Genomic DNA, 15456 nt, shown 5'->3' with positions numbered 1-15456 from the left:
TTCCTCAATTGTCCCACCATTTAGTCTTTGCTTCCAGTCTACCTTAGCCAACTCCTCCCTCATCCCATTGTAATTTCCTTTGTTTAAGCATAAGACTTAAACATAAGACTTATTGGATTTTACCTTCTCACCCTCCGTCTGTATTTTAAATTCATTCATACTGTGATCTCTCCTTTTGAGATAATCCCTACCTATGAGATTGTTCATTATTTCTATCTCATTACACAGGACCAAATCTACATTAGCTTGCTCCCTCGTAGGTTCCATTACAAACTGTTTTAGGTAACTATTATTGGATACATTCCAAGAGCTTCTCAAGGCTGCTTTGAACAACTTGGTTTGGTCAATTAATATGTAGATTAAAGTCCCCCATGATAATTCCATACAATTTTTATGTCAATGAGTTACATCTTTGTTTGTCCACCCCATCATGATGTTATAATATGGTGGCCTATAGACTACACCTATCAGTGACTTTCTCCCTTAATATTTCTAATTTCCACCCGTGTTGATTCAACATTTTCTCCTTAGAACCTACATCATCTTTTACTACTGTCCTGATGTCATCCTTAAATATCAGAGCTATACTGCCTACCTTTCCTTCTTGTCTGTCCTTCTGAATAGTCTGATATCCCTGGATATTTAACTCCCAGTTGTGAGCACTCTGGAACCATGTCTTTGTAATAGCCACTAAATCACATCCATTCACGATGATTTGTGCGTCATCTCATTTACCTTGTTTCGAATGCTTCGAGCATTCAGCTAAAGCGTTCTTATGCTGGTTTCCATACCTTCTTTTTGAATCTAAACATGTACACCAGAAGTACCTTAGTTTTTAAACATTCTCCCTTCTTCTGTCATGACCTGGTTTCCACTCATTTTAGTGCTACACTGCTCAGCTACTTTTTGCTTTTTATTTACTGCCTTGATTCTCTTTTTCCTTATGCCCTTACCCATTCTAGCTAACTCAGAGCCTCCCCTTAGGTTCCCATCCCCCTATCAATAAAACTGGCATTAACATGAAACCTGTCCTCATTTCACTGAGCCCATCAACTTTCATTTTAACTCTACTGGGTTTATTGAAGATGCCACAATGCAGGGGCAAGTCCATGAATATGATGTTATTGAGCCTCCTTTTCTCCACCTTTTGTTGCCAGTGAATTTTAAACCATTTACACTGGCCTTTCCAAGAATCATGACCGGCGAAAGGAGGCATTTCTTATAGAGCTCTCCTTGTCAAATTCCACAATGAAGCAAAAGTGTTCAGCCAGCCTCCACCAGCAAATCTTTTGCTACAATTGGCTGCACATGCCCCTCCAGCCTTCTAGACTTTTCCTCTCCATCAGCACTTCACCACTTTAATTCCATGCCCTTTCCTCTCAATTGCTAATCTGACACATTGAACAATCCTATGATATTTGGCAGATACCCCATATCTCTTCATTACCAGTTAAATACTCAATGTTCTCAACTCCATGATCTTCTTTGCTGCTTTCTTCTTACATTCTGACTATTTTTTTGACTCTACCTGCCTCCACTGACAAATAGTGTTTTGTGGTTGCCAGGGTCCATCCAAAACAAATATTTTAGCACTGACACTTTTCTCTATCAGCTAACAAACCTCTCACAATCTAACCAGCCGCTGCATGGGGAAGTAAAATCTAAAAAAAAGCCCTCTTTAATTTGGATTGCGGTCCCCATTTCTAGTCTCTGTTCCCTTCAAACGTCTGCATCTATTCCCTCTCCATAAAAACACAGGGGCTTTGGTGAATGGTAAATAAATCAAATACACTGTTTTACAATGGCAAGAATATTAGAGTAAATTTTTCACTTGTGCATTTCCATAATGAAAAACCTTCCACTGGAAATCCATATTGAAAAATGACACACAGTATCCCAGAACTGCCATGAGAATGAAGAGGTGGAAAACCATGGACTGCACATTCCAAAGATGACGAATCCTGTATGAAAAGCGCACAAGTGTAAGATTTATTCTATTTATAGCATTTAAAATAACGTTATTGTATATCCCCTTAAGGGGATTTTGCATATATTCTATACTCTTGAATTCCGAATTCACTTACAGATCAGGTTGCAGTTGAGAATCTTGAATTTGATTGATTGAAAGGTCAAAAAACAAGTTGGAGATAGTATGGAATTGGTGTATTCTTGGAAAGAGGAAGCTGAAACACAGAATTATGAAATTAACTTGGACATGAAAATACAGGAGATAAAAAGTGAAATTATGCTAACTACAGACCTTTGTTTTTACGTGAAAGTAAAAAGTTTAAAGCTACATGTGTACCATTAAGTACTTCTAATTTGTTTGAACTTATTTTCTATGGTTTGTCAAAGCTCTGAAAAAAAATATAAATACAGGTCAGATTCAAGTGAGATGAATGCCCCAGTCAGGCCTGACAGAATAACACTGCACAACAAATCATTCCGATGTCAAATAAAAACTGCCTAGATTGGTAAAAGATTATAGGGAATGATACTCAAATGTATTATGCAATAATGGCATGAGAAATGCCGTAACTTGGAGATATATTTTTGTTCGCTCATTGTCACTCAAAGTCCTGGAACTGTGCCCCTTATAAAATCATTTAAAATATTTAGCAATTTTTTGAGAAGAAGATTTCTCTCTCTTTCTGAAAGTCTACTAACAAGCTATTTATGCTGCCATGAATTCACGGTTATTCATCAAGCTATGTATTGTCTGATGAAGGGGATAGCTTTACAACTGACCTTTGTGTAAGCATTGCTAAGCCTGATTTAAAAAATCATTAATACTTAAAAAAAATCTGAGAGAAGACAACAACATATCCATATAAGAGGGAGAGATGATTTAATATTCCTGGATAGAGATTCTGAGGATGCTGCCTTGAACATCTCCCTAGTAACTGAATATGTGAAGTGGTAAAAAATAAACAAATGATTAACAGGAAGTATCCAGAAACCTCTTAAAAATAGGAAGTATAAATGGACAGCTAAGGAGGAAAACTAATTTGGGAGAAGGGTAGAATCCCCATGTTTATTCCAAACATGCTTCAGGTTAACACCTTAAATTAGCTGTTACTCTCAAGATGGATCCATGCTAGCTTTGGCTAAATGTCTCAAGCCAGCTCAAGAGACAGCCAAAACAGAAAGTTCCTTGTAAGCAAGAGAGACCTCAAGAGATTTTGCCACATCATGCCACCTACCTGATCCAAGATTGGTAAACAGTCATCACCTGTTATTCATCCATTTATTGTGATTATGCATTACTTCTAATTGTTATATTCAATAAATTGTTATGCTTTGATTTTTTCGTCACCTGAAAATTTTATCGAATATTATACTCCCTAACACCACCGAATGTGTATCTTAATCAAGATGGCTTAGCATCAGCTTCCCAAGGACAATTAATACTGGCTTTGCCAATAATGCCCTCATCTCAAATTTACAAATGTTCCAAACATTTTACAAGAATGTGTGAATTTATCCCAGTGTTTGGGACTGCCTTGATTTTTTTTCCTTAATATGCTTTTTCTTTGAACTTAATACTCTCTTTAACTTCCTTGATTAGCAAAAAATAATGTGAGAATGTCAAGAGTGCAATAAAAAACATACAAGAATGGTTCCAGAGCTGAGAAATATTAACTACTTAAACAGATTGGAGAAGCTAGGAAAACGTTCCTTGTAAAAGAGAAAGTTAAGAAAAGATTTGACAGAAGTATTCAAAATTATGAGAGGTCTGGACAGGGTAGAGAAAAACATTTCCATTTGTAAAAGGTTCAAAAAACCAGAGGACACCAGTTAAACGGCCAAATGGTTGGGTGAACTGCTGCAACCAGTTTTGAGCAAGTTCTCCATTTATATAATAAAGGATTATTTCACATTGCAAAGATATAGAAGACTTGCATATCGATAGGACTGCAGTATCCTTGTGCTCATTTGATATTGCAAGTGTAATCAATGTACTACTCAAAGAAACAATGGACATCTGCACTTTAGCACTATACCAGAGTGATCTGGACCTGCCACCATTGCAAAAATCAATATTTGTTGAACTTATGAACTCAACAACTCATGCAGTCGAGTTCAGTTTCAATTACACTATTTATGTCTGAACAGATGGTGTTGCCATAGGATCACCTTTAGGCCCAGTGTTCGCAAATACCTTCATTGCATTCCATGATAGAACAGCACGACATCTAACTTCCAAAACCTCTCATATTTCTGATTTTTTTTAAAATTCATTCACGGGATGTGATCATTGCTGGCTGGCCAATATGTACTGGCCATCCCTAGATGCCTTTGAGAAAGTGGTGGTGAGCTGCCTTCTTAAACTGCTGCAGTCACCTGCAGTGGGTTGACCTACATACAATCATAGAGATGTACAGCATGGAAACAGACCCTTTAGTCCAACCCATCCATGCTGACCAAATATCCCAACCTAAACTAGTCCCACCTGCCAGCACCCAGCCCATATCCCTCCAAACCCTTCCTATTCATATACCCATCCAAATGCCTCTTAAATGTTGCAATTGTACCAGTCTCCACCACTTCCTTTGGCAGCCAACGCTGTTAGTGAGGGAATTTCAGGGCTTTGACCCAGCAGCAGTGAAGTAATATCGATATATTTCCAAGTCAGAATGGTAGTGGCTTGGAGGGGAACTTGTAGGTGGTGGTGTTCCCACATATCTGCTGCCCTAGTCCTTCTAGGAAGCGGGTGTTGATTTGGAATGTGTATTCTGGGGAGTTTTGGTGAATTTCTGCAGTGCATCTTTTAGATAGTACACAAATCTGCCACTGTACGTCAGAGATTGAGGGAGTGGCTGTTTGTGGATGCAGCACCAATCAGACGGGCTCCTTAGTCCTCAATGGCATCAAGCTTCTTGAGTGTTTTAGAGCTGCAGCCATTCAGGCAAGTGGAAAGTATTCCATCCTACTCCTGACGTTTGCCCAATAGATGATGGAATAGGCTTTGGAGAGTCAGGAGGTGTGTTACTTGCCACAGTATTCCAAGCCTCTTGTAGCTACTGTTGTGAGCCCAGTTGAGTCTCTGGCCAATGGCAAGACGCAGAATGTTGATAGTGGAGAATTCCGTGATGACAACATCATTGAATATCAAAGAACAGTGGTTAGATTCTCTTATTGGTGATGATCATAGACTGGCATTTGTGTGGCGTGCATGTTACTTTGCCACTTGTCAACCTAACCTTGAATACTGTCCAGATTTTGTTGCATTTGAACATGGACTGCTTCAGTCTCTGAGAAGTCGTGAATGTGCAATGCTCAGCATCAATCACCAGTAAACATCCCCACTTCTGACCTTACAATGGAGGGCAGGTTGTTTACGAAGCAGCTGAAGGTAGTTGGACCTGAGGACCTCCTGCAGCAATATCCTGGAGGGGAGATGACTGATCTGCAATAAACATGACCACTTTCCTATGTGCTAGTTATGACTCCAACCAACAGAGTGTTTGCCCCAATACACACTGATTCCAGTTTTGATAGGGCTCCTTGATGCACACTCTGTCGAATGCAGCCCGAAAGTCAAGGGATTTGAACTATAGGGAGAGGCTAAACATGCTGGGACTGTTTTCCCTGGACCGTCGGAGACTGAAGGGTGACCTTATAGAGGTTTACAAAATTATGAGGGGCATGGCTAGGGTAAATAGACAAAGTCTTTTCCCTGGTGTCGGGGAGTCCAGCACTAGAGGGCATAGGTTTAGGGTGAGAGGGGAAAGATATAAAAGAGACTTAAGGGGCAACTTTTTCACACAGAGGGTGGTACGTGTATGGAATGAGCTGCCAGAGGAAGTGGTAGAGGCTGGTACAATTGCAACATTTAAGAGGCATTTGGATGGATATACGAATAGGAAGGGTTTGGAGGAATATGGACTGGGTGCTGGCAAGTGGGACGAGATTGGGTTGGGATATCTGGTCGGCATGGATGGGTTGGGCTGCAAGGTCTGTCCCGAGTCTGCACATCTCTATGACTCCATGGCTGTCACTCTCACCTCATCTGTGAAATTCAGCAGTTTTGTCTATGCTTGAACCAAGGCTGTAAGGTCAGGAGCTGAGTGGCCCTGGCAGAACCCAAACTGGGTAAACTGAGCAGGTTATTGCTTTGTAGGTGCTGCTTGATAGCACTATTGATGACATCTGCCATCACTTTACAGATGATCGCGAGTAGACTGATGAAGCAGTAATTGGCCAGGTTGGATTTGTCCTGCTTTTTAATGAATATGGCATACCTTGGAAATTTTCCATATTGTCAGGTAGATGCCAATGTTGTAACGATAGAGCTTGACTAGGGGAGCAGCAATGTCTCGAGCACAAGTCTTCAGCTATGTTGAAAATATGTTTTCAATCTGTAGTTACCAGCAAGAATTTCCTTTTATGTCCTTGTGGCCTCCATCCTGTCTTTGAATTCATAGTTTAAATGGAACAGTGAAACAAGTGTCACTTGTCTCAAATGAAATATGATCTTGAAGAGAGATTGGGCAAATTGGACCTGTATTCTCTAAAATTTAAAAGAATGAGAGGTGATCTCATAGAAATGTACAAAATACTTGAACGGATAGACCTGTTTGATGCAAGTTTGATACTAGGGAATCTAATTCTGGATTAGTGGTGCTAGAAGAGCACAGCAGTTCAGGCAGCATCCAAGGAGCTTCGAAATCGACGTTTCGGGCAAAAGCCCTTCATCAGGAATCCTAGGAAATCTAATCTAATCTGAAGTGTCCTTTCTTTGTTCAGTTGAGATATCAGCCGATGGGTTTTTTACTACGGTCTACCACAAACCTACCTTCACTGGTCACTATATACTTTGGGATTTTGACAGCTCCATACACTATAGGATTTACCTCATTGGTAACCTTAAATAGGGCCTGAGTGATATCTTCACTATCCAAATAGCTGCTAAAATGGAACACATCATTGCCAATTTGTGAGATAATGACTACTCTATTTAGATAATTTCCCTGTGTATAACTAAAAACTCATTAAAGGCCATAAAGTGGACACTCTTAGGAACACAGAAAAAAGAATAGGCCATTAGCCTATTCAGTATGATTGCGCTGATCAAACACACAATGCCTTTCACTGAGCAAGCCCAGAGCCGTGTACACAACTGGTAATCAGAAATCAATGTCTATCTTAAACATAATCAAAACAGAGTGTCCACAACTCTACGGTTGAGAATGCCAAAGATTCCCAACCCTCTGATTAAAATAGTTTCTCCTTATCTCCAACCTAGGCACACCCCTTATTTTTAAATTATGCCCTTCAGACTCCCTAACCAGGGAAAACATCTTACTTACGTCAAACAGGTCTAACCTTTCAAGTATTTTGTACATTTCTATGAGATCACCTCTCATTCTTTGAAATTTGAGAGAATACAAGTCCAATTTGCCCAATCTCTCTTCAAGATCATATTTCATCTACTATATCCTTGCTCAATCACTAAGCTGTCCAAATCCTCCTGAGCTGAAAATGTGTTGCTGGAAAAGCGAAGGTCAGGCTGCATCCAAGGAATAGGAGAATCAACGTTTCGGGCATAAGCCCTTCTTCAGGAATGAGGAAAGTGTGTCCAGCAGGCTAAGATAAAAGGTAGGGAGGAGGGACTTGGGGGAGGGGCGTTGGAAATGCGATAGGTGGAAGGAGGTCAAGGTGAGGGTGATAGGCCGGAGTGGGGTGGGGGCGGAGAGGTCAGGAAGAAGATTGCAGGTTAGGAAGGCGGTGCTGAGTTCGAGGAATTTGACTGAGACAAGGTGGGGGGAGGGGAAATGAGGAAACTGGAGAAACCTGAGTTCATCCCTTGTGGTTGGAGGGTTCCTAGGCGGAAGATGAGGCGCTCTTCCTCCAACCTCGTGTTGCTATGGTCTGGCGATGGAGGAGTCCAAGGACCTGCATGTCCTCAAATCCTCCTGAAGTTGCTTCACATTTTCCTCACAACACACATTCCCACTTAGGTTTATATCATCTGCAAATTTGGAAATATTACAATTTGTTCCTACTTCCAAATGATTGACATAAATTGTGAATAGATAGGCTCCAAGTAGTGATATTTTCCCACCTTGTGCCTCTTGCAAATTAGTGTAAGCATCCAGAGGAAGTGGACTTCGAGCCAACATTTGACCAACATTAAGGATCAAAGTTTATCTCAGCAACCACCACAAATAGGAACTCCTAGATTTCATCCAATCATTGTCTATTTTTCCCTGTCTACATTTGTGCACGCGCATGTGTGTGTGTGTATGGAGAAGTTTAGCAGGATGAGAGTTTTAACTTTGTGTTAGCTGTCAACAGTTTATAATTGTTTGTTTAGCTAGAGTCTAATTACTTGTAATAAATAGTAATTCTTCTTAAATACTGAAACTTAGTGGGGAGGTGATGGCTTAGTGGTACTATGGCTGGACTGTTAATCCAGACACCCAGGTAATATTCTGAGGACCCAGGTTCAAATCCCACTGTGGCAGGTGGTGGAATTTGAATTCAATGACAAAAATCTAGAATTAGGAGTCTAATGATGACCATGTTGGAAAAACCCACCTGGTTTGCTAATGTCCTTTAGAGAGGGACATCTTTGCCTGGTCTGGCCTACATGTAACAGGAGGGCCCAGCAATGTGGTTGACTCTTAATTGCCTGATGGATAGTAAATGGTGGCCTAGCCAATGGTGCCCTCATCCTGTGAATAATTTTTAAAAAGTCCATATATCAATCTGAAAAATCAGGAAGGTCAGGGAATTTTTGTGTACTTATTCGAAAATCTTTAACTTTTGTGATGACTCCAGGAATAGCAGGGCTGGATTTTCAGCAACTCAGCTAAGTGATGCAAAATAATGATGACAGATGGTAGAGCTCTGAAATGTTGAGGAATGTGTGTATTCTACAACAGGAGCCACAAACAGCCAGGATGCAGGTACAACAAGCAATTAGGAATGCTAATAGAATGTGATCATTTATTGCAAGGGAAATTTAATGCAAATACAGGGAGGTTATGCTTCAGTTATACTTCTTCTTAGGGAGTCTCTTGGGTCCTTCCACTCCACTGTTGTGGATCCTCAGGTGACTAAATAATCCAATGATGGATCTACAAACACTGCCGCAGGCGGTACAGGTGGCATTTGAAAAGGCAGGTGGGTGGGCTGCTCAGGTGTTTTCTTTTTATACATTATAATGATTATGTTAGTGAAGAACTGAAACAACAATAAACAAACTCTTTAAAATTTGTGGTGTTTTGATCATTATGATGTGTGCGATCCTGTAAATATAAAATTAGCTTCTCAGAGTCAGTGAGGGTAAATAACAGCAATTATGAAGTTAGCCCCCATTTAGTCTAGTAGGATATCAATAATGCATCCTCAGAGGCGCCCAGATTTCCACAGAGGCAGAAGGGTTCTGAAACCATTTAAAAATGGCAAGTAGGACCTACTCAGGTTTTTACACACTGCTTCTCTTGTTTGCGCCTGACCTCCATCTAGGCCTTTTAGAAATATTTGATACAGTTTGCACCTCCACGGTTGCTTCTTCCCCAACTTCACCACTCATGGGCTAAACATTCCTTCTGAGTTAGGAGGATTATGCATTTTTGCAGGCAGCTTTCATGGACTTCCTTGAAACATTTCCTCTGCTCTACTACTATTTGCATCAACAAAGTTTGCAGTAGACAGATTACTGTGGAAGACTTGTATCAAGTGCTCCCACCTCCCAAGCACCCCACCCCAATCTCTCAAAAGCAACTCAATGACCATAAGCAGATTCTTAACACATAACAGGTAGGCTTCAGAAAGTACACTGACATTGGAGCACCCCTCTTGCCAGTAGATTTGCAGACATCACTTGGTGATATTTCTGAAGGGATTTGAGTTGTCTGCTATACATTGTCCATGTCCCTGATGTATACAAGAAAGTAACACTGTCACCCTATAGCTCATTAGCTTGGTGTCAAGCTTTGACATCAGTTAGCCAAAGCGATGTTGAATTTCATGGTGATGTCTGTCCTTGCTGAGGTGAGGTCCCAAGAAATTGTCAGTGGTTCACCGTATATCTCATGTCAGAACTGGGGTCAGTTTTGTGTGATGGGAGCAGAGAGGTGGAGTACTTCTGGCTTAACTCTAAGGCCTATTCTTTGATAGGCCTCTGAACACATTGACAATAGTTTGGAGCTCGGCCTCAAATACACAACAAGCAAGCATGCTTCAGTTTGATGACAGCAGGTTGGGGTGGTGTTGGTCCTGGCCTAGAGGAGATACAGGTTCTGCTTTTCCTGTAGATTAGCTCCATAGCAGCACCAACCTTCACAAAGATAGACGGGAGTGCCTAGTGTGTAAAGTAGAACAGAGCATCAGCACAGTGACATAGCCTTGCTTAACCCAATTTGTACATTAATTGGATCTGTGGTGGATCTATTGGTGAGCATGACAGGTTGCATTCCATCATGCAACAAATAGAAAATGGTGATGAATTTCTGTAGGCAATCAAATTTGAGAAGAATGCTCAATAGTCACTCCCAGTTGACAGATTTAAAAGTCTTTGAGGTCAAGAAAAGGCCACATATATTGCTGCTCTCTGCACTTATTTTAAATTTGTCTTACTGTGAAAATCGTTCTCTGCAACTTGATAGACAAAATCTGCATTGTGAATCAGTAGAAACTCTTCTGCCATTCAGTGATGCCAATGGAGAAGGATTTTTGCAAAGATTTTCCTTGTGATGGAGAGCATACATACCCCTTTTCTAGTTACCGCAAACAGTTGCCTTATTGTCTTTCCTGAAGATGTTCACAATTAAGGCAACTCAGTGATTCCCCCAGAATACTTACCACCACCCAGGGCTCAGTGAATGGGTTGAGGTTATCACATCAAGAAATGAGTTTTGATTGAGGAGGTCCACCAAGTGATCCTTCCAATGAGTGCACCCTGCCTCTCTGTCTTTGAGGAGCACCACACTATTCTCAGCTCTGAATGAAATGGGTCTAAGGGCCATAAGGGGTAAACTTATATAAGAAATAATGCATTTACATTGTAATCAGTTTAAAGAAGATTTACTGGATTAATACCTGGGTTGTCTTAAGAGGAAAGGAATGCCAGGCTAGATCTTTTTCCACCGGAGTTTAGAAAAAGTAGGAAGTGACCTGATCCAAAGATCCCAAGGTGTAAATGGAGAGGATGTTTCCTCTTCTAAGATCATCTAGATTTAGGAGTCATTGTTTCAAAATGGGGGGTCACTAATTTAAGACAGAGATAAGGAGACACTTTCTTCTCACAATCATGAATTTTGGAACAGTCTTCCTCAAAAAGTGTTGGATGCACCGAATATTTTTAAGGCAGAGGTAGATAGATTCTTCATGAGCAAGGGTATGAAAGGTTATTGGGAGTAAGCAGGAACATGGAATAATCAGAGCAGCCATGATCTAACTGAATGGCAGAGCAGGCTTGACAGGCCAGTGCCCTACAGTTCCTGCTTATGCATATGGTCTCATATAGTTAAAAAAAATCTTTTCCAATTCCTTGCAAACCTTGCCTAAAAGTCCTGTACTATCTGTTAATGGGAATGGATTTTCCTTGCCTACCTTACTCAAACCTATCATAAACTTGCATCCAATTCTCAATTTTCCCATCAATCTCACACTCGCCAACATCCACTCCACTCGTCATGCAACTTATCCTCAAATTCAAACCTCTCCAAGTGGCTGCTGATTATTTTCTTTGATTGTTTTTAAAGCCTTGCTCACCAATAATGTTAAACTAGTTGGCCCGTAATTGTTAGGACTATTCTCACACCTATTTCTTCAACAAGGGTATTAAATTTGCTATTATCCAATTCTCTAGCACTTTCACTCTATCTAGGAAGATTATGGCTGGCCATTTCACTATCTCCAACCTGGGATGCATGTCATCCAAACCAGACAACTTATCCATTCTAAACATGGTCAAGTTTTCAATAATGCTGTGTCTCAATTTTCACCCATTCACCATTTCCAATATCTCCACTCCTTTAGCAGTCAGGGAGAAAAAGTACTCATTAAATATTCTAGCCTTGCCCTGTGTCTTTAAATTGATCTGAGCCTCTTTGCCACTATAGAAACCCAATCCATCTTTTACTAGCTGTCTACTATATGTCAGATGATTTTTGGGTTCCCTTTTATGTTGACTGTCTATTTCCATCTCTCTTTGTCAGTCTTATTTTCCTCTTCAATTCCTCATATTGCATTTGACCTGACATATGCGATCTCTTTTTACTTTATCACATTCTCTATCCTCATCAAAGGAACATTATCTTTTGTACCTTTTAGCCTTGCTGGAACATACCTAGCTTGTACCTGAAGCATCACTTCCTTAAAAATCACTTCAATTATATTTGATCATGTCAATCTTTGGTTTCATTTTGCCCTGGCTAGCTCTCTTTCAAATTGTCCATCTTACAATTTCAGTAGTCTACTTTAAACTGTTCTATGCTCAACATTACTAGTCTACGATAATATGATCACTTTTATCAAAGTTCTCTCCAATAGTCACTTTGTTCACCTAGCTCCCCAATCTCTTTTCTACATGAGTCCAAATAACTATTCACAGGAACTAAAGTTATATTTAGTACAGATAAATAAAGATGAATTATAAAGAACAGATTTGATCAAGAACCCATAAATTGTGCAGAGATGTGACAAAATAATCAAATTTTATATTTTTTGTTAGACCAGATGAATAAATGCAGAACATTAGATTCCCTACAGTGTGGGAACAGGCCCTTCGGCCCAACAAGTCCACACCAACCCTCCAAAGAGCAACCCATCCAGACCCATTCCCCTACATTCAGCCCTGACTAATGCACCTAACATTATGGGAAATTTAGCATGGCCAATTCACCTAACCTGCACATCTTTGGACTGTGGGAGGAGACCAGAGCACCCAGAGGAAACCCATGCAGACACGGGGAGAATGTGCAAACTCCATACAGACAGTTGCCCAAGGCAGGAATTGAACCTGGGTCCCTGGCGTTGTGAAGCGGCAGTGCTAATCACTGAGCCACCATGCCGCCCCATTATTCAACAAATTCAAAAAAATCCAGAGAATTAAAATGGTAGTCCCTCCAACATCTTCCAGAAACTAAAGGATCATCTCAGGAAAGAACAAGTTTATAACAACACCACTTTAAATTGAATTTCTCTTAGCAAGCTCTGAAAGTTTTGCTTTAATACATGTTGGCTACCTTCCTATCCTATTTCTCCATGTAACTTATCTTCCTTAGCATAGTCATACAAATAGATCATTAGAGACTAAATGTGGTCAATATTTCCAGTTTGAAAATCTTTAAACCTGTTCAATTCTTTGAATTTTTAAAACGTGTTAGTAGCTAGCCAGAAGAAAGTGAGGATTGCAGATGCTGAAGATCAGAGTCGAGAGCGTGGTGCTGGAAAACCACAGCCGGTCAGGCAGCATCCGAGGAGCAGAAGAATCGACATTTCGGGCATAACCCCTCCATCAGGAATCAGGCTTGTGGGTCGGGGCTGACAGATAAATGGGAGGGGGTTGGAGTTGGGGGGAGGTAGCTGGGAAAGTGATAGCTGAATAAAGGTGAAGGAGAAGGTGATAGGTCAGAGGGGGCACTGATGGACAGGTCCAGAGGGCGGGTCCGAGTTGGAGACTTGGGACTGGGATAACGTTGGGGGAGGAGATAGGAGGAGCTGTTGAAATCCACATTTATCCCATGTGGTTGCAGGGTCCCAAGCCGGAATATGAGGCGTGCCTCCTCCAGGCGTTGGTGGTAACGGTTTGGCAGTGGAGGACGCCCAGGACCTGCATGTCCTTGACGGAGTGGGAGAGGGAGTTGAAGTGTTCAGCCACAGGGCGGTGGGGTTGATGGATGCAGGTGTCCCAGAGATGTTCTCTGAAACGATCCCCAAGGCGGCACCCTGTCTTCCCGATGTAAAGGAGACCACACCGGGTGCAATGGATGCTAGCCAGGGTCAAACCTAGCCATGTCCAGAGAGTTAGAAAGTACCTCTGTCCCAGCATTTTAATGTTGGCCAATCTTCTGCAGTACTTCACACATACAATTTACGACAGGTTGAGATCTCATCAATGCCAACATTCCAAATAATGCCATAAGCAACAATTAATGAGCCCTATAATTCAAGTGCTCAAATTAATTAAAACTGAATCATTATGATGGATCTTCAAACCCTAATGTTTCAATGGGCAATGCAAAAGTAGTTTGCAAAAATAAGCAGTTGTTTTATTATCCTTAAAAAAAACTAATGTGTTTTCTCAGAATGCAAACGTATTAAATAATGTTAAGTTTTCAACTTCAACATCCTTTCTACTGAGTTTAACTGATCACAGGTAGAGCATTGCCCTCCTAATTTGGGGAATGAGAAAGTCATTCGGGGTTTCTATTTCTCATATTTATCCTGTTCACGTGTGGATGGGAGAGTAGAGGGGAACCTGACAGGGAATTAAGATAAGAGAAGGCTGTTGTGAAGTCCTGCACAGCAAAATGACCTGTTTCTGGACGTTTTGATTCTGTGTATTAAACATCGGTAGAAGTCGATCAAACAGAATATCAAATAATTTATCAACGTTCACTGTTTGGATCCACACAAAAAGAAACAAAATGACAATTTTGACAGAGCAAATCAGAATTTGGTAACCACCATTCCGCTGGACAAATCACCGTCCTTGGCTTCTGTCAGCGCAATGGTCAGAAAGGTTTGCTTAATCGCACACCTCTTAAAGCACGATTTGGAGATGCCGATGTTGGACTGGGGTGTACAAGGTTAAAAATCACAACACCAGGTTATAGTCCAACAGGTTTAATGGGAAGCACACTAGCTTTCGGAGCGACGCTCCTTCATCAGGTGATAGTGGAGGGCTCAATCCTAACACAGAATTTATAGCAAAAATTTACAGTGTGATGTAACTGAAATTATACATTGAAAAATTGATTGTCTGTTAAGCCTTTCATCTGTTAGAATACAGTGATAGTTTCACTTCTTTCATGTGTAAAAAAGTTGCATTCACGGGTTAGCTGTTAACAATGGTGAGAGCTAGACAATATGTTGAAGGTGTTGGCCCCCTGTGTTCTGTCTATGCCATGATGTTTAGATTGTTATCTCATTTTTTAGATTAGAATCAGAGTTTTACATGAATGCATGCAGTTTTTGAGCAAAGTACAATGTGACCCTGCAAAAACTGCATGCATTTATGTAGAACTCTGTTATCTCACTTTTTAGATTAGAATCAATCTAAGCATCATGGCATAGACAGAGAACACAGGGGTAAAAACAATCACTGCAGATGCTGGAAACCAAATTCTGGATTAGTGGTGCTGGAAGAGCACAGCAGTTCAGGCAGCATCCAAGGAGCAGCGAAATCAACGTTTCGGGCAAAAGCCCTTCATCAGAAATAAAAGCAGAGAGCCTGAAGCGTGGAGAGATAAGCTAGAGGAGGGTGGGGGTGGGGAG

The 15456-nt window shown here is 40.8% G+C and overlaps 1 protein-coding gene across 6 annotated transcripts in view; it reads right to left on the bottom strand.

Moving 5' to 3' along the window:
* The window catches only part of si:ch211-171b20.3, a 151967-nt gene that overhangs the window by 133528 nt on the left and 2983 nt on the right, over positions 1–15456 (bottom strand). For all 6 annotated transcript variants that reach the window (XM_043689184.1, XM_043689185.1, XM_043689181.1 and 3 more), the window contains exon 2: positions 2085–2183. In XM_043689184.1, the coding sequence (XP_043545119.1) occupies positions 2085–2183 (99 nt within the window). The remainder of the gene's footprint in view (positions 1–2084; positions 2184–15456) is intronic.

Source organism: Chiloscyllium plagiosum, chromosome 4, assembly GCF_004010195.1.
Source record: "Chiloscyllium plagiosum isolate BGI_BamShark_2017 chromosome 4, ASM401019v2, whole genome shotgun sequence".
In the NCBI taxonomy this organism is placed as follows: domain Eukaryota; kingdom Metazoa; phylum Chordata; class Chondrichthyes; order Orectolobiformes; family Hemiscylliidae; genus Chiloscyllium; species Chiloscyllium plagiosum.
The sequence above is the reverse complement of the archived record's forward strand: the minus strand, read 5'-3'. Positions and strand labels throughout refer to the sequence as shown.